Source organism: Epinephelus lanceolatus, chromosome 22, assembly GCF_041903045.1.
Source record: "Epinephelus lanceolatus isolate andai-2023 chromosome 22, ASM4190304v1, whole genome shotgun sequence".
Taxonomy (NCBI): domain Eukaryota; kingdom Metazoa; phylum Chordata; class Actinopteri; order Perciformes; family Serranidae; genus Epinephelus; species Epinephelus lanceolatus.
The window spans coordinates 10,924,585-10,950,860 of NC_135755.1; the positions used below are offsets into that span (position 1 = coordinate 10,924,585).

General features: G+C 40.0%; 1 protein-coding gene across 2 annotated transcripts in view; it reads left to right on the plus strand.

Annotated features, from left to right (window-relative positions):
• Nucleotides 1-26,276, plus strand: part of rell1 (RELT like 1) — a 58,713-nt gene that overhangs the window by 19,495 nt on the left and 12,942 nt on the right. For both annotated transcript variants that reach the window (XR_013488451.1, XM_033609803.2), the window contains exons 3-4: nt 7,987-8,058; nt 17,996-18,050. Coding sequence is in view for 1 of the 2 variants with exons in the window: in XM_033609803.2 (XP_033465694.2) it covers nt 7,987-8,058; nt 17,996-18,050 (127 nt within the window). In the remaining variant the exon portion in view is untranslated. The remainder of the gene's footprint in view (nt 1-7,986; nt 8,059-17,995; nt 18,051-26,276) is intronic.

The following is a 26,276-nucleotide window of genomic DNA, read 5'->3' on the forward strand; positions in this document are numbered from 1 at the left end:
AATGTGATGCTGTCAGCTTTCAGTCAATGGAAAAGTAAATGCAGAAGAAATGTTTTTAGTTGTTTTCCAGATTAGTCACATGTCTGCATGAGGTTTTCCATGTTCCTGTTATGATGGTGAAATTCAAGGTCAGCGATCATGCAGTAACATCACTAGAATCTCCACATGCCCTCTAGTACTCACAGCCTTGTACTAAATTCCTGAATCTAATGAGTTTGGTGTGTGCCAGGTAGTGTAGGTGCGGACAGATGATAAGAATAGACTTGTGTGAGGTGAACTGCTAATTTATTTGCCAAAAAAAGCAGTAATAAATATTAAAACATGCAATAAACCTTTAAGAGTCAGAGCGTTTTCAAGGGATAGGTATGTATTTCATGCACCATCATTTAAGAGGTGTTTGTGCTGATGAACGAATCTTCAGAATGAAACCTGAGAAATCACAAACCTTATCAAAGGTGTATTCACAGTAAGTCACTGTGTTCTTTTACCATGAAGTCACAACCTTATCTCAGCCATTATCCTCCATTGCTTCTGTCTTTTTAGGGAGTGGAGGCCAATAGAAACCAGGAAGACTTTTTGGCATTCACGTCACTCATGTCCTGACTCAACTAGGGGCGTGTTAAGTGAAGTGAAACAAAGAAATTCTCTGCACAGGGCCAGCTTAATTTCCCCTGGTTCATAATGATAACTGCAGATAACACTTAATTGCTATGAGCATTGTGTACGTGATGATGAGTTTTCAGGCCTCGTGGAGAATGTAGTCGACTTTATAAACTTCAGCGCACTGAAATAAAGTTCACTCACTTGGTTTTCCTCTGTCTGCATCAGTACGGAGCCCCCAAGGGGACAATGGGGAGGAAAAAATAAGATAGGGGGAAAAAGAATACTTTTGCGTTTTCTGGAGAAACTTTTATGTTCTCATGAAAAGCTTTTGTCTTCTCCGAGGATACTTTTGCATTCTCTTGCATGCTCCTGGGAAACATTTGTATTCTCTCTCCTGAGAAACCTTTGTGTTCTCTCGCAAAACTTTTGCGTTCCCCAGAGAAACTCTTGTGCTTTCTCGCAAAAATTTTGCATTGTCCTGAGAAACTTTTCTGTTCTCCTGAGAAACGCTTGTATTCTCCCGCAAAACTTTTGCAAACTCCCACAAAATCTTTACATTCTCCTGAGAAACTTTTGTGCCCTCTCGCAAACCATTTGTGTTCCCCAGAAAATGTTTGTGCTCTTGCAAAAAAAAAAAAGCGTTGTTCTGAGAAGCATGTTTTCCTGAGTAAGTTTTGCGCTCTCCTGAGAAACTTTTCAGTTCTCCTGAGAAACCTTTGCGTTCTGTCACAAACCTGTTGCGTTCCTCAGAGAAACTTTTGTGCTCTCTTGCAAAAATTTTGCATTGTGCTGAGAAGCTTGTGTGTTTTGCACTGTCTTGAGAAAGTAATGTGTTCTCCTGAGAAACTTTTGTATTGTCTCACAAAATGTTTGCGTTCTTTAGAGAAACTTTAACAGTCTCTTGCAAAACTTTTTACGCTCTCCTGAGAAAGGTTTTTGTTCTCCAAAGAAACCATTACATTCTCTTGAAAAACATTTGCATTCTCCAGAGAAACTTTTGTTTTGTCCTGGGAAACTTTTGCAGTCTCTCACATTCTCCTGAGAATTGTATTCTCCGGCAAAATGTTTTCGTTCTCCCGCAAAATGTTTGCAATGTCTCACAGAAGTTTTGCTTTTTCCAGAAATTTTTTTACATTCTCTTGCAAAACCTTTTGCACTCTCCTGAGAAAGTTTTGTTTTTTTTATTGCAAAACTTTTTGCCATCTCCTGAGAAACTTTTCCGTTCTACTGAGAAACCTTTGCACTCTCCAGAGAAGCCTTTTTGTTCTCTTGCAAAACTTTTTGTGCTCTCCTGACAAAGGTTTGCACTCTCTAAAGAAGGTTTTACATTCTCTTGAAAAACTTTTGCGTTTTCCTCAGAAAACATTGCATTTTCCTGAGAAATTTTAGCATTCTCTGGCAAAAAGTTTACGTTCTGAGAAGCCTGTATTCTCCTTTTGCATTCATTTGCAAAACTTTGCATTCTCCTGGGAAACCTTTGTGTTCTCTTGCAAACTTTTTGTGTTCCCCAGAGAAACTTCTTGCGCTCTCTTGCAAAAATTTTGCATTGTGCTGAGAAGTTGTGTTCTCCTTAGTGAGTTTTGTGCTCTCCTGAGATACTTATGCTTTTCCCAGAGAAGTTTTTTTTCGCTGTCTTGCAAAAATTTTGCTTTCTGCTGAGAAAATTTTGCAGTCTCTGGAGAAACTTTTGAATTGTCTCCCAAAACTTTTGCGTTCTCCAGGGAAACGTTTTCATTCGCCTGCAAAACTTTTTGTGCTTCCTAGGAAAGGTTTGCGTTCTCCAGAGAAATTTTTATTCTCCTGAGAAACTTTTGCACTGCTTTACAAAACTTTTGCATTTTCCTGTGAAACGTTTGTGTTCTTTCAGCAAAATTTGTGATCTCATGAGAAGCTTGTGTTTTCCTGAGAACCTTTAGCTTTCTCTCACAAAACTTTTGCATTCTTGTGCAGAGCTTTTGCATTCTTCGTTTCATGGAAAACAAAAACAAAATGTGCAACAAATTTCACTCAGCACTGTACATCTTAACAATCTGAACTGTACATAACCTCCGACTATATATCTTTATGATATATCTGATAAACTGGCAAAATGAAACTTACAACTGGCCTTACATGAAGATAAAGGACAATGCATACCGATAAAACCAGATACAGATCATGAAAGATAATGAGTACATGTGTCTTTCAGATTCATAATGTGTTGCTCAGAGGCATGATAACATACCACTTCAGACAGCGGCTCCTGGCGAGCTTATGACTCCACACCACAACAGTATTTCTCAGGATAATGCAAAAGTGTCTCAGGAGAAGTAATTGTCTTTTTCCATGCATTTGCTCCAGTATGTTACATGTCTGAACAGAGACAGTAAAGAGCGGAGGTTAGTGCTCTCCTTCTTATAATCCTCGTGTGCAGACGTGAAACCTCTGGTATCAGTGGGTCGCCCTGGGGTATGTTACAAGCATGAGAAATGTTATGGAAAGAATGAAGTGTTTACACCATGCTACCAGGATCGAAGAGAGCCTTTCTCACACAGCAGCCCACTGCACAGATTTCCTCCATGCACATCACATCTCCACTATTTCCCACATTGGCCAAAGCCCTGAACCCCTCCACTGACTCAGATTAATTATTACCTCATTAGTTAAGTGGAGTAGGTATTGGAAGAGGAGAGGCGTAGAGCTGGTTCCTCCTGTGGAGTGAATGTCAACCCCTTGCCAGCAGCACAATAAGTGCATTAGGGTTTTCCCTGCTCTCTCTGCCTTTCTCTGCATGTCTTTCCGCAGCAGGCCCAACCCTGCCTCTCACATACGTCGAAACAAAAGAAACAAAAAGCATTGCCTGTGCGTTCTCTCACTCATTCAGCTGATCCAACCTCTCTGGTTACGCAACGATCAGATTTCCTCTTCTTCTTCTTTCCGCTTTTGTCTCTGCAGCTGACTTTTACAAGCGGTGAGCAGCTCCCTTTGACACTGTGCATGTTAATCAGCCGTGAAACATCAGAACAATCCCAGAAATCACTGAAAGTGTATTATGCTTATCACAAGTGAGGGGACAAAGCCTAGGAAGCAGTCAACAGGAAGCTCTAGGAAGTGCCTCACCAGGGTGTGTGCTGAGTGGAAGGGCTCGTGTACAAGTTTTCTGTTTCGTCAGAAGGAAGGAAGACAGTCATTGACTGCACATTTATGGGAATCTGTGTGTATGATTACACAAGGGTTGAGCAACACCTAGTCACCTATTGATACTGTACAAAAACTGAAAACAATAGCACCATTTTCTACATAATAAATGTTGTATTTATAGCTTGCTATGCTGCCCCCAAGTGGCCAAAAAATGCTGTGAATGAAAGTTGACCGTTTCATCAGACATTTGAAGCACTACCTCTGAAACCACTGACACTTGTAGCCAATGTGTGCCAAAGTCACTGCATGTTCTCAGCTTTAAACCGAGTACACACTGCTAGCAAAAATTTAAACATTAGCCTCTATATTGCGTCACTGCTCAAGACAACATCACGAGATGTGGATGGCATCTGATGGCCAGACCCAGAAAACAGACGAGATCAAGCCCAATTCTTTTCTATTTTTCTTTTTCTTACACACTGTTTTTGTCGAATACGCATCCATACTTCACACATTTAGGGCCCTATTTAGCCATTGATAATGCATGGTCCAAAGTGCATGGCGCAGGTGTATTCAGGGCGTTCCCATCCACTTTTAATCAAACATATGGGCCTTTTTCAGCCGTGCCAAGTCAAGCAATGCTGCACCGATTTCCATTATCAGTTTAGACTCGCCATGCCATGCCAAGCTGTGCAGAGATGGACCTTCTCCAGAGTAGGTCCAAAAGCTGGGTGGCCGATCCTCAAGCGGGTAGCGGTGAAGTCTCGCAAACCCCTGACGACCACCCTTGTCCCTCTCAAACAAGCCGTGTGTGTTGTGAGACTCTCCTCACCTCTGTCTGCAGGAGACCAGAGAGGAAGGCGTTTTTAAAAGACTTTTGTAGCTTCGAACTGAATCTATGTAGTTTGGAGTTTAGTTTCTTAGTTTATTTTATTTTACTGTTTCATGTTCGCTATCAGCTGTATTAGAAGCTGCTGCTTGAAAACTCAACATCTCCGTATTTTCTGCTGCAGACAACGGGCTCTCACTGCACCTGTTCACACAGCAGGGCAGGTAATGTGTGATGGAAAAACACATGCAGCAAAATAATGGGGACCTTTAGCTGTGGATTAGCCTGCTGCTTTTTAAGTCACTCAGGACAAGCCGTCATCAGTTGAAGACCAACCTTCAAAGGGGCAGCTCTGTTGTAATGGAAACACAAATCCCTGCTCTGCTAGGCTGATGACTCAAACCAAACCAAGCCAAGCCAAGCCAAGCCCATGACTGTCGAAAAGGGGTAATAATCTGGGGCAAAGTAGTCGTGAGGGGAATCACAGGTGTGTTTTTGCCGTAATATAGATTCAACTAATCAGAGCGTCATCTTCGATTCCCTTTGAAAGCTGCTATCTACAGTACATAGTGTTTTCAGCAACTTGTTGAAGCAACAGTAATGCAGTAAGAGCATTTCACTCACCTGCAACCCATCCATGCCTCCCTGTGTGTGTAACAAGCAGAGTATATGCATGTTGCGAACCCATCTACATATCTTACCATCTCAGTAATGAGTCCTTTAAATAGCAGAACAAAACCCTGAACCATCCTGTCTTTAGATCTGGTTCTTGTTGATCAATAGTTCCGTCTCTTTGTGCTGCCTTAAAATAGCAAGCCGCCAACAATGCGCCTGACCACACCTCATTTTAAGACCTACACACCCATGGCTGCACAAATAGGTGCACTTCCAAATGCTGCTTACAATATGTGAGTGCTGGCTGTGAACACAACTGCACCAGTCTCAAACTAACAATGACCCATTGCTGCACCAGGCGTGAGAACAGGCCCTAGAATACCTGTGTGTATGTGTGTTTACTACACGTATGACAACTGTATTGCTTTGCCCTGCGCATAGAAAAAGCAAAAGCCACAATATTTTTTCATTTTTACTAGGGTTGGGTACCGAAACTCGGTACTTTTTGTACTTGGTACCGATTCACGTCGGTACTACCGAGTACCGATTCACTTAAAATGAAACGGTGCCAAATTTCAGTACCTGAGGTGAAGGCAGAGTAAGAGCGCATGACTTGCACCTCAGACTCAGCAACAATGGCGACAAAAACAACGTGCAGACAAAAGTTAACATGCAGCACTGTTCCTAAATGTTCTCAATAAAATGTTGAAAGTGAGAAGTTTAGACTAGGGGCCCGAATGACGCATAGTGTGTCCAAATTCACACCTGTTCTTCTCTGTGGATTTTCTCTGCGACCGTGTGTCCAAGCGAGAAGCCACGCATATCAGCGGAAACAGCAGAATTGTAGCTTTCCGACAAGGCCGAGCACTTGTCGGTAGTCCAATGTTTTCACAGCGAAAAAATTGATAAAATTACAATAAAATGACGTATAACAGAGCTTTCATACAGCTCTGCACACACATTATTCTTGGATGGATTACTCGCGAATGCAGGCTCGCACAGAAATGCCACGCACATCACATGAAAGCGCAGGACCACACACATCATTGTACTGTCATCCCATCATGCTATAAATACAGATCAATTGTCTACAAAGTAAAAACCTGACGAATTTCTTTACAACCCATTATACAGATCTTGTTATCAGTCACTTCATATAGTGAGGAATATCGTATCTTACCACGTCTTAGGCTTGCGTGTGTTTCTCCCTGTCTATCCACATTTGTAGTCCGGCTTTCAAGATGCAAATATCTCCATATTGTCCAGTTGACACTCCATCAAACTTTGTATGACAAGACCAGCCACTTCACCTTTGCGCACCCAGACAACAGTAACCTAATTATGCATGCTGACAGGGCAGTAGTCACCATATACATTGAGGGGGACACATGCCCCCCCCCCCCCCCCCCCCCAATGCCCAAAATGCCCCCCAATATATAACTGAAACTGAAAAACAAATATTATCTTGGAGGACATCATTGCACTTGGCTGACTATTTTTCTATGATCTTAGATGTAAATATTGCATGTTTCTTTCAGATAAAACACATTTTTGACTTGTGAATGAGTCAATGGAATTTCTTGCAATAATGAAAAAATACTGGCAATCATGTCCGCCTGGCACAAACCACATGTTTTGGACAGCTGTGAAGTGACAGAATGTCCCAGCATCATGGTTCTTATATTGCCAGATTCCAGAGAGTCTCCCCTCTTCAGATATGGCAGATTATGTCAACTTCCAACTTGCTACGCTGAGATACATGTAAAAATATAAGAGTTTAGTTACACAGATTTTTTTTTTCATTGATATAAAAATTAATATAAAATACAGGCACATAGAAGGACATGGAATGATGGCAAATCTGGTTAGTCCAGATTGTCCTGGAAAAAAAAACAAGATATAGCATGTGTGTGTAGCCTTTATAATGACTGTGATATGTTAAGAAGATTCAAGAACTTTATTAAAATCCTCAAATGAAGCATACTATTAAAAAAACAACTACACAAATTCAAATATAGAGTAAAGTACGATAAGAGATATATTCAGCAATAAAATCTAACCAATATAAGTGCAAAATATAAGCAGTATTTAGTGTAAAAATGTCTATAAAAGTCCAGTAAACAAGTGTGCAAACATCAGCAGCAGCAGTTAAAGTGCAGTGTGACAGATGTAGAGTGATGTCACTGGGTTGACAGGAAGTGAGTATTGCACAAGCACAAAGATTGCAAAGATTGCAGCTCCTCGAGATATGTGAGTTCAGTAATGCCAGAGAAAAGCTGTTTTGCAAGAGATGTATAATGTTTGCTGATTTGGTGTGAAGTTTTGCAAAAGTAGCCCATAGTTTTAAAGATAATGCCTCAACAGTCAGACAAAAAACGAAAGATGTATGTGCATAGCAAACACCCCAGACATTATCTCCTCTCATATCACAGTGTTAATATCATATCAGTATCTTTCCAAGCTTGTAGTGGTTGTACGAGGCAAACAGCATGCTTGTTGAGTCCATTCCTGCTCCAGTTAAACCATCAAACCTCTGGGAGTAACATCATCCTGTTGTAACATTAACAACAGCTCTTCAATGATGATTTATGGGTATCATGTTTGGTGTTTACGATGTAAAATGTGGCCCTGAGGCCATGCCTGAAGAGTGTTTGCCTCTCAGCGCACACTTACACAAATCCTCTCAGGCTATATCGTTTGTTTTACTGTACTGCTCTCTGGAATATAAATAAACTGCAGAAATATGTTGTTATTACGATTACACACTTAATAAGTTGAGTGTTTCTAATTATGTGTGTGTTTGTCTGCTTGTCTTTCAGACATGAATGACACGCTCAGTGAGAACAACGACACAGTTGGGCAGATCGTCCGCTACATCATGAAAAATGAAGGTAAGTGTCCGACTTTACTAACCCACGAACATTTAAATACTTTATTTTGCCACGTTTATAAACCAGTGAAGCTCCATTTTCATTTTGGCTGTTCTCTGCCTTCTACATGAAGTCATTACAGCTGCACTCTGTCAATATTTTGGCAAGCAGACTGTTACAAACTATTCAGGAAGAACGTGTGTGTCAGTTTGTGTGTGTGTGCATTATTGGCTCAGGAACGAGGATATCCGTGGAAGTTCAACGTCAGGACAGTCGAGCCACTGCAGAGGAATTTCAAGGGAAAACGTTTGATTACGTCACTCTTTCCTATCGCGGTCACAGGAGTGTGATTGTTGTTATTTGATTTCCTTATTCCTGCAAACCAGAATTATTTCCCAGACCCGGAACATGAGGTTGATTTCGAATAAATCACAGCGCTCTCATTATACCGAGTAATTGCAGCTCTTTGTTCGGCTGGGTTTGTAAGTGGCGACAGGAGAGATAAGGATCGATGCTTGTATTGTGTCTGCTTGATTAGTATGAACACACGTGCCTGTCCTGACAGTGTAGATTACAGAATTTCCCTCAGTGCTAATAAACTCTATTGACAACCGGTTAACTGCTGTTATTTGTAGGTACGGTACGTAACTCTGGTTCAAACGTAGACGACAGGGTGCTCTGATATTTAGGTGACGCAGAGGAACTGCTGGTGTATTTGTTCAAAGAGTTACTGATAAAAAGGTTTGTCTTGGCACTTGGATATCAGGAGTTCAGTGTTGAGTTCAATCTGTTGTTTTACTTGGAAAATGTTCAGAACAACTATATTTCTTGTGACACAACAGGCCAGTGGAACAAGTAATTTACTGACGAAAGAATAGAGTGGGTATTCATGGGAGTTAAAGGGTATTTAAGAGAGAGAACTCAGACCCCTCTGAAGCAAACCGAATTATCTCGGGAGGTGGTCTAAGTTCAGTTCGCTTCAAGCCCGTGGTGCGGTTCACTTAACCTGTGCCCTGTGAACGCAAAGTATTCCAGGTTCGCCTTGCTCTTTGCCATTGTATTTAGCCCTCTAGATCTTATGTTGCACTGGGACACTTTCAAGGACTCAGGACGAGGAGTAGTTTGGTCCACTGAAGATACCGCACGTCTCTAGATGTGGAATATAGAACACATCAGATGGAATTAGCCAAGGTTTTCCTCTATTTTTAAGTTCATCTGAAATAGGGCTGCAACGATTAGACGACTAATCGATGACTAATCGACTATTAAAATAATCGGTGACTATTTTAGTAGTCGACTAATTGGTTTGAGTCATTTATCATAGAAAAGTACCATAAAGTACCCCAAAATACTCTTATTGCACCTTGTTACGTTCAGATATTGGCAGCTTTACACACTCTCCCATGATGGTGAACTAAAACCCTTCGAATTAAATTCGTTCTGAGCTCCGAAGCTTCGAATGTCCATAAATGGATTCGAAGGTCAGCCCTAATTTTAACACATTTTTCGATAAAATTATTAGTCGACTAATCGAAGAAATAATCGACAGATTATTCAACAAAGAAAATAATCGTTAGTTGCAGCCCTAGTCTGAAAGCGAGGGGCTTCATAACCACATTACAGTGCCACGTCAAAGTAAAAAAAGAAAACAATTACGTCAGTATATATTATATATAGGCTATAGTGTGAACAGAAAGAGAACCAAGTCCTGTTTCTGTCCACTTTTTGGTGCACTTTAAGACGACTGATTTCGGTTTGTTTAAAAAGGACTGTATGTGAAAACACCCTACGTGTCTAATGAGAACGACATTATTTGAAATTAGTCCAGTATTGAGCGAGAGCAGCGGCAAAACAGGCTGCAGTGTAAAAGCTTGTGTTCAAACCGTCCGCTAAAAGTGCTTGTTTTGCCGCTATCAGGCTCAGATTGCTTTAAAGGAGAAGTCTGGTATTTTGCACTTTGAGCCCCATTTCTGGGTTGTTTATGATGAAACAGAGTGGCTAAGACATTTTGACAATTGCTCCTTTTCGGAGAATTTGTCTTTCCCCTGCCTGGCTTAACACTGCTGCCTATGGCCATGTGTGAACCTGTCCTAAAACCACCCTAAACGTTCGTTTTCAAAGCCATGAAACTCACCGAGTGGTCAGTGGTGTTCGTTGATGTTCTGACATAAAAATCGTAGCAAACTGTGGTTTCCATCCGTGTTTCTGTGTTTATTCATCTTGATTGTGGAACTGTTTTTTCAGCTGCCTCACACCCGTGTGTAAACTTCCGCTTGATCGTTCGTTTGACCCTGCCCAGCCCACTTGATGGCGATAATGCTCCTTAGTGTTGCACGGTATACCGGTACTAAAATAGTACCGCGGTACTAGGGTATTCCAAACAGTACTATACTGCATTTGGAAAATACCGGTACTTTGGAATTGATTCAATTCATTAATTTATTTTACTCATTTATGCACACAAACGCCTTTCTTGTTCCTATTGGAGCACAGATTGCACAAGTGGTGTGTATGACAACACCTGTATCAACATTCGCAGCTGGCGCACGTGAAAAAAGACAAGAGAAAGTCTGAATCACAAAAGGAGACAACACGAAACAGCACAAACTTGGTGGAACATTTGAGTTACCAAACCATGACGTCCGTACCGAGGTACTTACCGAACCATGATTTTTTTGGTACCGTTACACCCCTACTATTTACTGTTCTAAAGGTTTGTATCCAAAAGGACTTTTCCTCAGGAAAAGTACAGAAGAGTATCAAAAAGTATCGAAATTCATATTGGTATTGATACCGAAACAAAGATTTTGGTATTGTGACAACACTAATGCTCCTTTACGTGGGTGTCGACAACCGGCAGGAAACCATTGCAATGTAATGGGACACAGAAAAGAAGGAGAAGAAGAAGGTTGGCGTTGTGTTCAAAGGCATTGTACTGCGAAGGTTGTTTACAAGCGAGTAATCCATTACACAGGTGTTTAAACTTATTACGAAACTTTTTCGTTCGTTCTCGTTCTTCCTCCAGGAGAGCACACAGCACTGTCGAGCCGGCACTTTCGCTGAGCTAAAAGACTACAATTATTGCAACCTTGTTGTAAACAACTCCCTTTCCGTTTCCGGTGGCGGATTACTGCTAACAGACAATGAGGCTTCTATAGAAAATCAATGGATTAGACAAAATTTCAAATAAATCATCATGGAAACCGCAGTTTGCTACGATTTTTATGTCAGAACATCAACAAACACCACTGACCACTCGGTGAGTTTCATGGCTTTGAAAACAAACGTTTAGGGTGGTTTTAGGACAGGTTCACACATGGCCATAGGCAGCAGTGTTAAGCCAGGCAGGGGAAAGACAAATTCTCCGAAAAAGAGCAATTGTCACTATTTTGGTCTGAGCCACTCTATTTCATCATAAACAACCCAGAAATGGGGCTCAAAGTGCAAAATACCGGACTTCTCCTTGAAGGGTTGTCTGACAACATTATGGAAAGGATCCCTACAGAGATAGAGCTTTTTTTAAATAGTGAAATCTTTTTGTTTAACTGGCAGCAGCCCTGAACTCGCCATCGCCAACCCACCAGGGTCCATTTGAATAAACAGTGATTCTATCATCATTACACACACTTTATTCAAAGTCAGCAGACACAAAATAAAACTCACAAAAACCATCTTGGTTTGTCTTCCACCGTCCCAACAATCACCAGCTCTGGTTTGGTTGAAATTAACCCTTAACTCACTCAGTTAGATGTGAAAACACGCTGCCTCTATACACGCTAAAATCACTGTTTATTTAAATGGAGTCTGGTGGGTTTGGTGATGGTGATTTCAGGGCTGTTTCCTGTTAAACAAACTTTGAACTCACTTACTCCTCTTCATCCCCTATGGACATAAGGCCTCAGTGAGCTCTTTCCATTGCATACAATCCTTGGCAGCATGTTGCGCCTCTCCCCGTGACACGTTCATCTTTTCCAGCTGCAGTGTCACAGTTCTGCGCCAGGTGGTTTTGGGTCTTCTGGGTTTCCTTTTGCCTGGTGGTGTCCATCGTAAGGCATTAAAAATACATGACATTAAAACTATGGGAAAATAAAAATATGTCTGATATAGCAGATGATGAGGACAATATAACACTGATGTAACAATATAGGGATCAATTTACTTTATAATTACATCTGTTGAGGTGATATTGATAATGTTTCTAGATACAGGAACTGCACAGACACAGCTTATCTGTGAATATTGATCACTGGAGCTGAATTCCACTGCAGACTAAACCATCCTTCACTTCTTATCAGATGACTAACGCGCCGTGTGACACATGAAGGCAGCATTGTTCTGTTTTGATTTTTCTGTCCACCCTCCAGAGGCGAGCTCTGAGCTGACTCATCTCTGCTTTCATCGTAACAGTGTTTGCCGAGTCCGTTAACTGTGACTCACCCTCACAGTGTCACTCTGGAGACGTAGTGCAATTCAGGACTCTGACGACCAAAATATTTCCTATTAGGGGACTGTGAAAATGTCTGTTTAAACATCCAACCTAGAAAATGTTTGAAAGCTTCATTACAGGCTGTTTCCAGGAATGATAAGTGGTGTCCAGCAGCAGCAGTTGTGCATAAATAAACATAAGAGCAGTGAAGTCACAATGAGGAGCAGTGTTCGTCTGTAGAGGGCAGTCTTTGCTCAGCCATGAAGATCATTTCAAAATAAGGGTGTCACAGTGCTGGCACAGTCATACTACAACCTTGAATTGATTAAAAGCCAGACCCATAAACATGTTTTCAGCTGTCTCTAATAACTTTTGGAAGTATATTCCATAGATTTGGAGCACAGTTAACAAAAGTTGTGCTGCCTTTTTTCTTGTGTGTATTTAAAAACCCAGCAGTAGAAGATCTGAGAGCTCATGACGGATATAAAACGACAGAGAGTCTGCAGTGTAGGACAGTCCTAAACTATTAAGAGCTTTAAAAACAAGTAAAAGAACCTTTAAATCTATTGAAAAAGATACTGGGAACCAGTGGAGTGCAGCTAAAACCACGCTACTTTGCTCTCTGTTCAGGGTTTTGGTTAAAAGTCTAGCAGCACAACTCTTGATAAGTTGAAATATTTACTATTGAATGTTTCAGAAGGCAGGTAAAAATAGCATGACAGTAATTACATCTTTGACATAAAAGCCTGAATCCTTTTTTTCAAAGAGGTGAATTTTAACGCATACTTCCATTTTAAAAAACTGTTTCAAGTAATAAAATGTTTGCTCAACCAAAAATACCCCTTCTGTTTTCATTCCCTTAAGGGTTATTCTAATTGATAAGAATAATAATAATGATAATTCTGTAATACAGTGATTAGGTATGAGTGAGTAGACTCATACCCTAATGAGTTATCTGTGTCTGTTCAACCAATAAATGATCTGTGTATGGGGAAAAAATAGGGAGCGCTGGGTTAAGGCTCGGTATTTGTACTTGGAATTTATTTATGCCAGAAGTGGGTGGGGTTTAAGTCTAAAGTGGGTTGGGCCTAATCAGAAGTTGTTATCTCAAGCCTGACATTTATCAGGATTGATCAGATGTAGCCATATTTATTACCTGTGAAAAAAGTATTTTCAGAACAGCCTCAGAATTGAGCTTCTGATCATTTTATATCACGAGTAATAGATTAAACACAGCTACCAAAATGACTATTTTCCGTTATCACAAGTACATTGTACTCAGGTGCAAGTGCAAACAAGTCCGGGACACTCGTTTCATCCGAGTATTCGGCTCAGCCCCTTACTGTGATACTATGAAACCTTGATTTTTTCTGAGACAGTTATTGTACCGTGAAAGTGACAGTGACCAAATGACATGGACCATGTCCTTGATTAGAATTACAGATTTCTCTTAGTTTGAATATTGTTGGAAACATTTGGAATTATGTCCGTACACAACTATACATTGGTATATAGTCCCTATATACAGACTCTACATTCAGTGAATGTAGAGTCTGTAGGCAAACCCCGGAGATCTTGCCTCCGGGAGAAGAGAGGAAGGGCCCTGGTTTCCGGTTGTAGGCTGTTTGTAGTCCGCGTGATATTGACCAATCACGTTTGAGCCGGCTGCAGTTGTTGCCAGGTTAAATGGTCCGTGCGGTGAACTAACAAGGCGGAACATAATTGGCGTCACTGCAAACTCTGAATCCATTGCAATGGTTCAGCATATTTACTTATATATAAACGGAAGTCGGAAATGGAAATTTGCCTCCTCCACCCAAATCAAACCAGAATGCCAAAAAATCAGGGGTCTGCCCCCAGAGGCTGTATTCGCCGTCTGCCGGAAGTCAGACGCCGAATACAGCCGATGGGTTCTGAGAATGATTGGTATGTAACAGTCAGTACGTTTACATGGACAGTTTAATTCCACTTTAATTCGGATTCGGATTCCGATATAAAGTGGTCATGTAAACGGTCATTCAGATTGTAAATTAAATCTGATTAAAGGGGGTGGTTTATTCCGTTTGTCATTCCGAATGAAAGAATTTTGTGTGCATGTACAGTACAGGCCAAAAGTTTGGACACACCTTCTCATTCAATGCGTTTTCTTTATTTTCATGACTATTTACATTGTAGATTCTCACTGAAGGCATCAAAACTATGAATGAACACATGTGGAGTTATGTACTTAACAAAAAAAGGTGAAATAACTGAAAACATGTTTTATATTCTAGTTTCTTCAAAATAGCCACCCTTTGCTCTGATTACTGCTTTGCACACTCTTGGCATTCTCTCCATGAGCTTCAAGAGGTAGTCACCTGAAATGGTTTTCCAACAGTCTTGAAGGAGTTCCCAGAGGTGTTTAGCACTTGTTGGCCCCTTTGCCTTCACTCTGCGGTCCAGCTCACCCCAAACCATCTCGATTGGGTTCAGGTCCGGTGACTGTGGAGGCCAGGTCATCTGCCGCAGCACTCCATCACTCTCCTTCTTGGTCAAATAGCCCTTACACAGCCTGGAGGTGTGTTTGGGGTCATTGTCCTGTTGAAAAATAAATGATGGTCCAACTAAACGCAAACCGGATGGGATGGCATGTCGCTGCAGGATGCTGTGGTAGCCATGCTGGTTCAGTGTGCCTTCAATTTTGAATAAATCCCCAACAGTGTCACCAGCAAAACACCCCCACACCATCACACCTCCTCCTCCATGCTTCACAGTGGGAACCAGGCATGTGGAATCCATCCGTTCACCTTTTCTGCGTCTCACAAAGACACGGCGGTTGGAACCAAAGATCTCAAATTTGGACTCATCAGACCAAAGCACAGATTTCCACTGGTCTAATGTCCATTCCTTGTGTTTCTTGGCCCAAACAAATCTCTTCTGCTTGTTGCCTCTCCTTAGCAGTGGTTTCCTAGCAGCTATTTGACCATGAAGGCCTGATTGGCGCAGTCTCCTCTTAACAGTTGTTCTAGAGATGGGTCTGCTGCTAGAACTCTGTGTGGCATTCATCTGGTCTCTGATCTGAGCTGCTGTTAACTTGCGATTTCTGAGGCCGGTGACTCGGATGAACTTATCCTCAGAAGCAGAGGTGACTCTTGGTCTTCCTTTCCTGGGTCGGTCCTCATGTGTGCCAGTTTCGTTGTAGCGCTTGATGGTTTTTGCGACTCCACTTGGGGACACATTTAAAGTTTTTGCAATTTTCCGGACTGACTGACCTTCATTTCTTAAAGTAATGATGGCCACTCGTTTTTCTTTAGTTAGCTGATTGGTTCTTGCCATAATATGAATTTTAACAGTTGTCCAATAGGGCTGTCGGCTGTGTATTAACCTGACTTCTGCACAACACAACTGATGGTCCCAACCCCATTGATAAAGCAAGAAATTCCACTAATTAACCCTGATAAGGCACACCTGTGAAGTGGAAACCATTTCAGGTGACTACCTCTTGAAGCTCATGGAGAGAATGCCAAGAGTGTGCAAAGCAGTAATCAGAGCAAAGGGTGGCTATTTTGAAGAAACTAGAATATAAAACATGTTTTCAGTTATTTCACCTTTTTTTGTTAAGTACATAACTCCACATGTGTTCATTCATAGTTTTGATGCCTTCAGTGAGAATCTACAATGTAAATAGTCATGAAAATAAAGAAAACGCATTGAATGAGAAGGTGTGTCCAAACTTTTGGCCTGTACTGTATACACTCATTCGTCTTTAAGTTCACTCTGGTCGCTCTGCGCATGCTCGTTTCCTTGCCCTGAGATAGAGCAGTCGGACTCGTTGCACTCACTGGTCTCCATACGCCACAGCACGGTCTTCTACCTTCCTTCTCCTCCTCAACAGACGAAGCATTAGCAGAACAAGGTTGTTGTCGTACTGCTGTTTCAAGAATATAAGCAAAACAAGCCGGAAAAAGGCACTAAGAACGGCGGCGTCACGCATCTTGTTATCCGGAGCGAGGACGACAGTGTTTTCTTCTGGTAAACGTAAACACGTAACATCCACCCCGCCACCTATCCAATCAGAAACCTTCCCTGCCCCAAACCTTGCGCATACCCGAATAAAGGTGATTAAAAGGCAATTAACCTGATCTCCCGTGTAAACCCTCATTCGGAATGAATATTTCCCATGTAAACTACCTGGAAAGACTTTAATTCCGAATGATTTCATTCAGGTTTATGTCATTCTGAATGAGAAGCCATCATGTAACCGCACCCATTGGTATAGTTCAGGGGTCAGTAACCGTTACTATCAAACATTTTTGGCCGAAATAGAAGAAAAAAAAAATCTGTCCGGAGCCGCAAAACATATTTGAGTCTCAAAATAAAGGTAACACAGCCTTTGAAGTCAAATTTAGCCCATCAGCATTACTAAAGGATCTAAATGAGCATTCATTTAGGTGTTTTAGCACAAGGTGGCTGGTCAGCAGTAGATGATTTTGTACTTTAACTTTGCAGCATTTTCCACTGAGACTTTTCCCTTTTTGGATTTGGAATCCACAGCTGGTCCAGCTAGGAAGACTCAAGACTGCTGTAGCAATCGATGGTGACGTTTCAGAGGAAATGGTGTCAGGCCAGACGTATGATGCACATTTTAGTTGACAAAATGTCAAAATTTTCTGTCAAAGCCACAGGGAGTCACTGGAGAGGGGCCAAAGAGTTGCAGGTTCCCTACCCTACCCCTGGTGTGGTTGTTTTTAGACTTTATTGCTGAAAAGTTTCATATTACATGTTTAATAACTCAAAACTATAACCTAGTCTTTCGTTTAATCACTCAGTGCCACAGTATCAAAAGCCTTGTACACACAAAATGACCAAAGCAGCCGCAGTTTAATAAAACTTACGGGCTAAAAATATCTGTCCGGTAGCAAGGATGATGTTGTAACCCCCCCGTGGTGCCTGATGATATGAGGAAGATGAGGAGGACGGCGGTTTGAGTCACACGTTTAGATGAAATCAAAACATGAAACCCCCCATGTTCACCTTCATGAGTCATCTCCGTGTCTCAGTAGCGCTCGGTACATCTCCCCCTTTCTCCTTTATCAGTGTTCACACAGTGCGCTCATGGGGAAGTCAGTGAACGCATCAGGCCCAGGCCTCGGGGAAATCTGTGTCTGGGAACAAATTATGTAAATCTGTTGTCTGTTTGTTGATGCTGCGTCGTCTGGGAGCAGACGTCTGTGGAGTTCATGCGCAGGACAGGAACATGTGATTTCCCTGGGTCAAAGTCTTGACCATTATACAGGAATAAACTTTTCAGAGTCTGTTTGTTTGCACCAACAAAAGTTTTTTTTTTGTCTGTTGAGGCACTCTCCCCTGAGGGTTTTGTGTACAGTGATTGTGTGGCGTTTAATTGTGTTAAGGAGTTAATCTGCTGCAGCCATCTTTCAATAAGCGCTCTGCTTTTGAAGTCACTGGAGCGTTCTCCTCGCTAATTCCCAACACTACCCTTATCTCTCCCTTTCTTCTATTAAACGTGCAACTTTCTCTCTCCCTCTGCAGCAAACTCTGACGCCCTGAAAGCCATGGTTCATGAAAACAGCATCGACTCTGATGGGTAAGTGTCCTCTCGTCTTGTTGTTCCCATCTCAGCCACCAGATGGCACCATCAGCCTCTCAGAGGCCCGGCTGGTGTCACTGTGATGAGAGTAGCCAGAGCAGGAAATGAACACACAAGGCAATCAGGCCACATTTCTCTTCTGATACTTCTCCAGATTGGCGAGGTTTGATTGAGGGCGAGCAGCTGGGGACTCTTCCCGAAATGCCACTGTGGCCCATATCAGTGTATTGTGGGATTATTAAAGCATATTGAGCACAGTTGTTGGCGTGTTTCCTTGTTGGATTCTTTGCCAGAACACAGTGAGCGTGACTGTACTTATAAAGGGAGAGCTGGGCAGAGAGACTGTAGGTATCTTTATACAAGAGGCTCTTCAAAGACAGCAGCTTGAGTTGATTTATGATGCAAAGATCCCGAATATGGGCCAGTTTCAGCCTTATATCACATTGATTTATTTTAAATTAATAATCTTTGGGTTTTAGACTGTTGGTCAGAGAAAACCATCGCTTTTCCCCTTTCTTCTGACATTTTATGGAGCAAAATGTCAATTTTATTCTCCATTTTTCAGCCCTGTCCAAAATACTCTGAAAAACAATTGACACGGATCCTCTTCGAGTCATTTTTGGTATTCAGTGTGAAGAAAATCGTCTCTCTAAGGCAGTGGTTTTCACACCAAAGGGCAAGCCAAACTCTCTAGGGACGCCTGTCTGTGCACAATAGCTTCTATAACATGTGTTATCACTCTTATCCTGACACAAGACAATAAAACTAAGAAAAAATAAGACCGATAGCTTCTGTATACATGTTTACTTAAATGTGAAAACTAATGAATTGGAAAAAAATATGAATTGATAATGAAAATAAATTGATGAGGCACAACGGGCCTGTGAAGCTTTAGATTTCTCCACGTGTTGACGTGATGTACATGGGGCTCTAGCAAGAGTAATACTCTGCATCTGAACCTCTCCTAAATCCAAAATAGAAGTGTGAAAGTGCAACATGAGCATGTCCAGCTAATGAGCTCGCGCTAGTTACAGAGTGTTACTTCTAAGGCCTGAGAGCATTTCATATTGCGTGAATTTGTGAAGGTACATGTTATTTTAAGAGACCCTACAGGTGGATACATTAAAAGTTTGAGTTAATAGATATCTACATGAAATTCCCCAGTTGGTTACTTACGTCAAGACAGTTATTTTTTGTGTCACAAGTTTTCTGAAATTTAAAGTTTAAAATTTAATCATTAAATTAATATCGTAAACATGGGGGTGACTAGTTGACTAATGGTCCTAAATGACAACTGTTGGTCAACTAGAAAAATTCTAAGTTGGGGGCAGCCCTGACTTTAATGCTAAATCTGCCCATTAGTTTTGTAAACTGTAATTTTGATAATTAATGAATCGTTTAGGCCATTTTTTTTAAAAGCAAAAATGCCAAAAGTGTGATATGTCCAGGTTCTCAAATGTGAGGATTTGCTGCTTTCCTTGTCTTGCATGATCGTTGTTGAGTTGATTCAAAACACACATTAAACACACATTAAACGTGGCTTAATAGAGACAATTTCAAACACAAGTACGCAAATCAGCTTCACTATAACTCGCAGCATTCACAGACAAACACTTGTCTTTATCTGGACACATTTTCCCCACAAATACAACATGCTAACGTTATTAGCACAAGCTTATGGCATTTTACATGGTATAAATTAGCCTAGCAGCTAGTGGACTTTTCCTCTACTCATATAAAACCAGGGACAACAGCAACATTTAACAAAGGTAATGTCACATAATTTGGCTCCATTACAACTCACAAGGTTCACTGACAAAACAACTGTCTTATACTAAACATGTTTTCCAAACTAATACAACATGCTAACGTTATTAGCTCAAGCCTATGACATTTTACATTGTATAAATTAGCCTAGCAGCTAGCTGAGATTTCCTCTGCTCATATGAAGCCAGGATAAATCACACACAAGACTTAAAATGCTATTTTTGTGGAGGCTTTATTGTCTTCACAATTTATTGTTTCTCATCTGTGAAATTAAAGTAAATAAAAGCTTTGTTTCCTGGTGGTGGAGGTGCACATCAGGTGACGGCGTAGGCTCTACGGCGATGCAGGATATTGTAACAGGCTTAGACCAATCGATTAATCGAGAAAATAATCTGCAGAATACTCAGTAACGAAGATAACTGCGAGTCGCAGCCCTAAAAAACAGTGCCATGTGAGAACTGAAAGCTCTCAGTTGTCAGTTGTAGCTCTCGCCTGCATCTGGATCCTTTACTAGCACAAAATCCGTCTGCCTCGAAATTGATTTCACTCACATTCTGACATTCACATCTCAAATCAAAGGCGGCCTGCTTGTCACTTTGAAACGACCCTGCATCATAAGAACAGCAGCTGATGCTACGAGCTCAGATTAGACGTCTTCACTTTGCCTCGCCGCTGAGATAAGCAGTTAGTCTGATAGACAGATACGAGGAGGAGAAGCCTGTGACAGAGGAGGAGTGCGAGTAAATCGAGTTAGCTGAGTATGTTTTCCCCTCTCTCTCTCCCTGTCATCTTTCTCGTCCCGCTACGTATTGTTCCGGGAGGAGAGAGGAGAGACTAAGAGGGGAGAGATGTTCTCCTTTGTGAGGAGGAAACACTGTGGATAAATGGTTGCCTCTGCCAGGGATTGAGGTGTTCTGCTCAGTCACGTCGGCCGTCCTGGAAAAATCAGCAGAAATCTGCAGTCGCACACATTTTCCCTGCCGTCACTTTCATGTGTCTCGCTCCTCCGTTCTCACTCCAAATCTCTTTTTCCCACATATTTCCAGCCCTTGTTTCCTCTCCCGCTTCCCACCACTTTCATGTTCCAATCGCTCTCTGTAGTATTCCCTCTTTCTCTCGCCGCTACTCTTCATATCTTCCTCTCTTTCTCCCAGCCAGGTTGGGCAGCCTGCCAGTGGATCACTTAGAGATGGAGGAATAGGGGGGTAATTTATGGGACACTTAAAGGGGAGGAGGGAGACAGACAGACAGGCAGAAAGAGGGGGAGGAAGAAGAAGGAGAGAGGGATGGAGAGCGACTGTAGTGTGGCCAGGCCTCGCTATCTGCCTCTCCAGATTTGCTACTTAACTTCGCCTCGCCTCGGTGCTGCTCTCTCCATCACTACTCCAGCCTCCACCTCTCCTCCATCCCTCAGTCTGCTCTACACAAGATGCTCTGCTCACATCACTCCATCTCCCCTTTATTTTTCCTCCCGTGGATCAAAGTCGTGATTCATGCCTCTGATCATTAGAGTAAGAATAAGTGCCAAATCAGAGCGCCAAATTGCACAAACAAAGCCTCACAAATAGATATTAAGCTCGTCTGAACATTTATCAGTGTTGTCATTATCAGAAAAGTAAACAGATCTTTTCTGAGAAAGGAAACATTAATGTCTGCGTCCATCATCGTTTCCATGGTCGCGGTGAATCAACAAAGCTGCACTGATGCTGTGAAAATTAAATCAACTTCTTTTTGTTTATAAAAAAAAGACTAAAAAATATGAAAAACAAACGGATGATATTTATTCAGTATGCTAAGGGAAAATAATGTGAGTATTAGTAGCATCAGTTAGTTTGCTTCCTCTTCTGGCAGAGATGTTAGATGAAAGTGGAACGTCGTCCAACTTCCTGCGTAGGTGTGTGGACTGAACGACCCGCTATTTGTATTCAGATGTCAAATGTGGTCTGAAGAACTACGGAGAAGACTAGAAGTCTGACTAGTATGGACTTTTAAAAAGGAAAATGTGTAGGCAACAATAATTCAGAAATAAGATAAGAGGGGAGAAAAGGACATAACTTTGTGTGGCACAAATATGTTTTATTCTGTTTTCCTATCCGGTTTATAATCGGATTTAACTTGTGACCACTTTTGGGGTCCTGAACCCTAAGTTGGGATCTATTGATTTCAACTATATGACCAAAACTTTGACACCCCTTGTGTCCACAGATACTTTTAAAACCAGTGTAGGCTGTGCCAGTGCAAAACCATTTCAAGGGGTCCAAGAACTTTTTAGAAAAACTCAGTAATTTGATCCAGATTTTTACGCCTCTGTTCAGTGATAGCCAAGGCGTTATGTTTTTTCCGGCCGTCTTGAGAAAAAAATCTTAAAGTCCGGGGGGATTTTTTTCAAATTTGGCACAAGATTAAACACAAGATTTAGCGATGAATTGATTAGATTCTGGTGGCCATAGGAAAAAAGTCAAGGTCACTGTGACCTCATCTGTCTCCTTCTCATGAAGGCGACATCTCAAGAATGCTTCTAGGGATATAGATTTTTTTTTTTTTTTTTTTTTTAAATTGGGCACGAGCATCCGCTTTGAACCAAGGATAAACTGATAAGATTTTGGTGGTCGTAGGTCAAAGGTCAAGGTCACTGTGATCTTGTCTGTCTCATTCTTGTTAATGCAGTAGCTCAAGAATGCCTTGAGGGTTTTGTTCTTTTTATTTTTATTTTTTTTTAAATTTGGCACAAATATCCTCTTTGAGTCAAGGATGAACTGATGGATTTTGGTGGTCAAAGATCAAGGTCACTGTGACCTTGCATCTGTCTCATTCTTGTGAACTTGATATCTCAAGAACACTGAGGGAGTTTGATTAAAGGTCAAAGGTGAAAGGTCAAGGCTACTGTGACCTAATTTGTCGCATTTTCGTGAACTCTTTATCTCAAGAACATCCTGAGGGCATTTTGTCAAATGTGGCACAAACGTCCACTGTGAGTCAAAGATGAACTGATGGATTTTGGTGGTCAATGATCAAGTTCACTGTGACCTTGCACCTGTCTCAACCTCGTGAACTCTGTATCTCAAGAATGCCTTGAGGTTTTTTTATTTTTAATTTTTTTTATTTGGCAAAAACATCCACTTTGAGTCAAAGATGAACTGATGGATTTTGGTGGTCAAAGATCAAGGTCACTGTGACCTTGCATCTGTCTCATTCTCGTGAACATGATATCTCAAGAACACTTTGAGGGAGTTTGATTAAAGAAGAAAGGTAAAAGGTCAAGGCTACTTGGACCTAATTTGTCGCATTTTCGTGAACTCTGTATCTCAAGAACATCCTGAGGGCATTTCTTCAAATGTGGCACAAACGTCCACTTTGAGTCGAAGATGAACTGATTAGAATTTGGTGGTCAAAGGTCACTTTGACTTCACTAAACATGTGGCTAACTCAAGAATTCCTACACGAACTATGATAAAATTTCACACAAATGTCTAACAGGATAAATGATGACATTTAATATCCAAAAGGTCAAAGGGCAACCTCACTATGACATCATAATATTCTATGAAAACACTTTTCTAGCCATCAGCATCATATCTCAGGAACAGAAGGGGAGACATTTGGTCAGATAGTGAATTGGTGACACTAATCTTGGGCGTCCATCTTGAAACTGTGCTGATTGTATAGATCTTCTGTGTTGTCAGGTTGAAGATGTGTGTGAAGCATCCATGTTTTCACAGACATGGATGTAAACGTGGCCGTATTCAACCTCGAGGCCATTATTCAAAATAAACAAAAATGCATTCATTCATAATAGAGCTGTATATTTAATCATAAAAACAGACCTATTTTTATTAGAATTCTTATCCCGCCCTGCTCCCATCATGCGGGATGTGAACCACAGGATTCCTGAAAAAATGTTAACCCCTGCTGCAGATGGCCTCATTCAAATGAATCGGATCTGAACACGGCCTAATGCTCTTGTGAATGAATGAGTGTAAATCCCCTCATTCAGCCTCCAAAGTGTTGGGAAAAGCCTCCCAAGAAGAACAGAGACCTTTACAGCATCACATTAATGGCCATATTTTCAGAATGAGGTGTTCACACGTCACATTCAGCTGTCCTCATACTTGTGGCCACATACTTTGCAGTCCTCTTGTCCCTGTCCCCTCATGACGCAGATCGCAGAGACGTGACTCATTATGCTGCCTGCCCCTCGACACACGTGCATACTTACACGTACTGTGTCTAATATGAGCAGTAACACTGTTTATTCTACCTGTTGTGTGTAAACAATGTGAAGAGCTGCTCTCCAGGGTCATAAAACATGCACACACAGAAAGATGTGAGAGATCAAACAGATGTGAGCTAACAGGGACTAATGGAGGCCGGCTCACTTGTCTCAGATTAATACTGTATGAAAGTGTGTGTTTGACTTCTCTTTACAGCCACCTGTGTGTTGTCTTGTATGTAGTTCTCCAACACTTCACCTGACGCCTGCTCGTACAGGAAATAGCCTCCATTATTGCTTTGAACACGAGTGATCGTCAGTATTTGTTTGAAGATTTGAGATGAGATATTAGCGTGTCATTTCTGTGAGCGGCGCAGAATGCAGTGAGCTCGAATTCTTCTCTGTGAAATGAAAATGTTTTTAGACTGAATGTATGTCGGCTGCCATTCTGTGAAAGGTCTCATTTCTCAAAGCCACACGTTTAATAGTTTATTTGAGAATAAAAACACTACTTTTCATTTTTTACTCAATCTTTGCCGCATGGTGCTGGAATATATGGAGGACGACAAATGACAAGTGTCAGTAAATAAATAAACAACTGTATAATGAGGAATGAGGACTAAACAATAGAATACAGAAATAAATGAACAAATAAATGCTGAAATAAATGCCGTGGTTACCTCATTAGCTGCAAAAATACAGAAATAAAATACCGTAATTGCAGAAAAATATAGAAATACATTTTAAAATATTGCTTCTTTATTCATGTCCTGTTTAATCTTTGTTTATCTATCTATCTATCTATCTATCATCATATTTATTTTTGTATTTATTTCAGCATTTATTCATTCTTTTATTTAGTTATGTCTCTTTTTATTTTTTTAATTTTGTATTTATTCATTTCTACATTTATTTATTTCTACATTTATTAATGTCAGCATTTATTTAATCTTAGTTATGTCCATATTTTTTTTTATTTTGTATGTACTTATTTCTACATTTATTTATTTCAGCATTTATTTAATCTTAGTTAGTTATGTCCATATTTTTTTATTTTGTATTTCTACATTTATTTATTTCAGCATTTATTTAATCTTAGTTAGTTATGTCCATATTTTTTTTATTTTATATTTCTACATTTATTTATTTCAGCATTTATTTATTCTGTTATTTAGTTATGTCCGTGTTTTTTTTTTTTTAATTTTGTATTTATTTATCTCTACATTTATTAATTTCAGCATTTATTTAGTCTTTATTTAGTTAGGTCGATATTTATTTTTTTAAATTTGTATTTATTTATTTCAGCATTTATTCATTCTTTTATTCAGATATGTCCGTGTTTATTTTTTTAATTTTGTATTTATTTATTTCTACATATAATAATTTCAGCATTTATTTAGTCTTTATTTTTATGTCCATATTTTTTTTAAATTTGTATTTATTTATTTCTACATTCATTTATTTCAGCATTTATTCATTCTTTTATTTAGTTATGTCCGTATTTATTTTTTAATTTCTGTATTTATTTAATTCTACATTTATTTATTTATGTATTTATTTAAGCATTTATTTATTCTTTTATTTATTTTTTCTGTATTTATTTCTTTATTTATTCCTGTATTTTTAATATGTATTAATACAGTTCATTTACTCTGTATTATTAATTAATTTATTTACACAATTAATTAATTACGTATTTGTTTATTTATTCCTGTACTTATTTAAGCATTAATTTCTTTCAGAATTCATTTCTGTGTTTTTAAGCATTTATCTATTCTTTTATATAACTATTTCTGTATTTATTTAAATATCCTGTATTTTAATTTTTCATTTATGTAAACATTTATTTTATACATTTAGTTTTGTTATAACCGTATTTATTCCGTTATTTATTTTTACATTTATTTATTTTATGTATCTGTTTTATTTTTATATATTTTTAAAATTTATTTCATATGTATTTATGTTTTTGTTCATAAGTCCGAAATTTATCATGCATTTATTCATTTATGTCATTTATTGATAAGTAGTCACTTTTCGTCCTCCGTAGAACATTCTGCAGACCTATAAAAGATTTCTTTGTTGAATAATTATTGTTCAGGGGCTGATTTACATTGTTTTGTTTGTGCTCTGCTCGTAACATCAGGCCACAGTCATCAGCAGCATCTTGATTACACACTCATCTTATAATTAAAGTGTAATTTTTTACTTTAATGTGATTTATTAATAATAATTGGGTCATTACT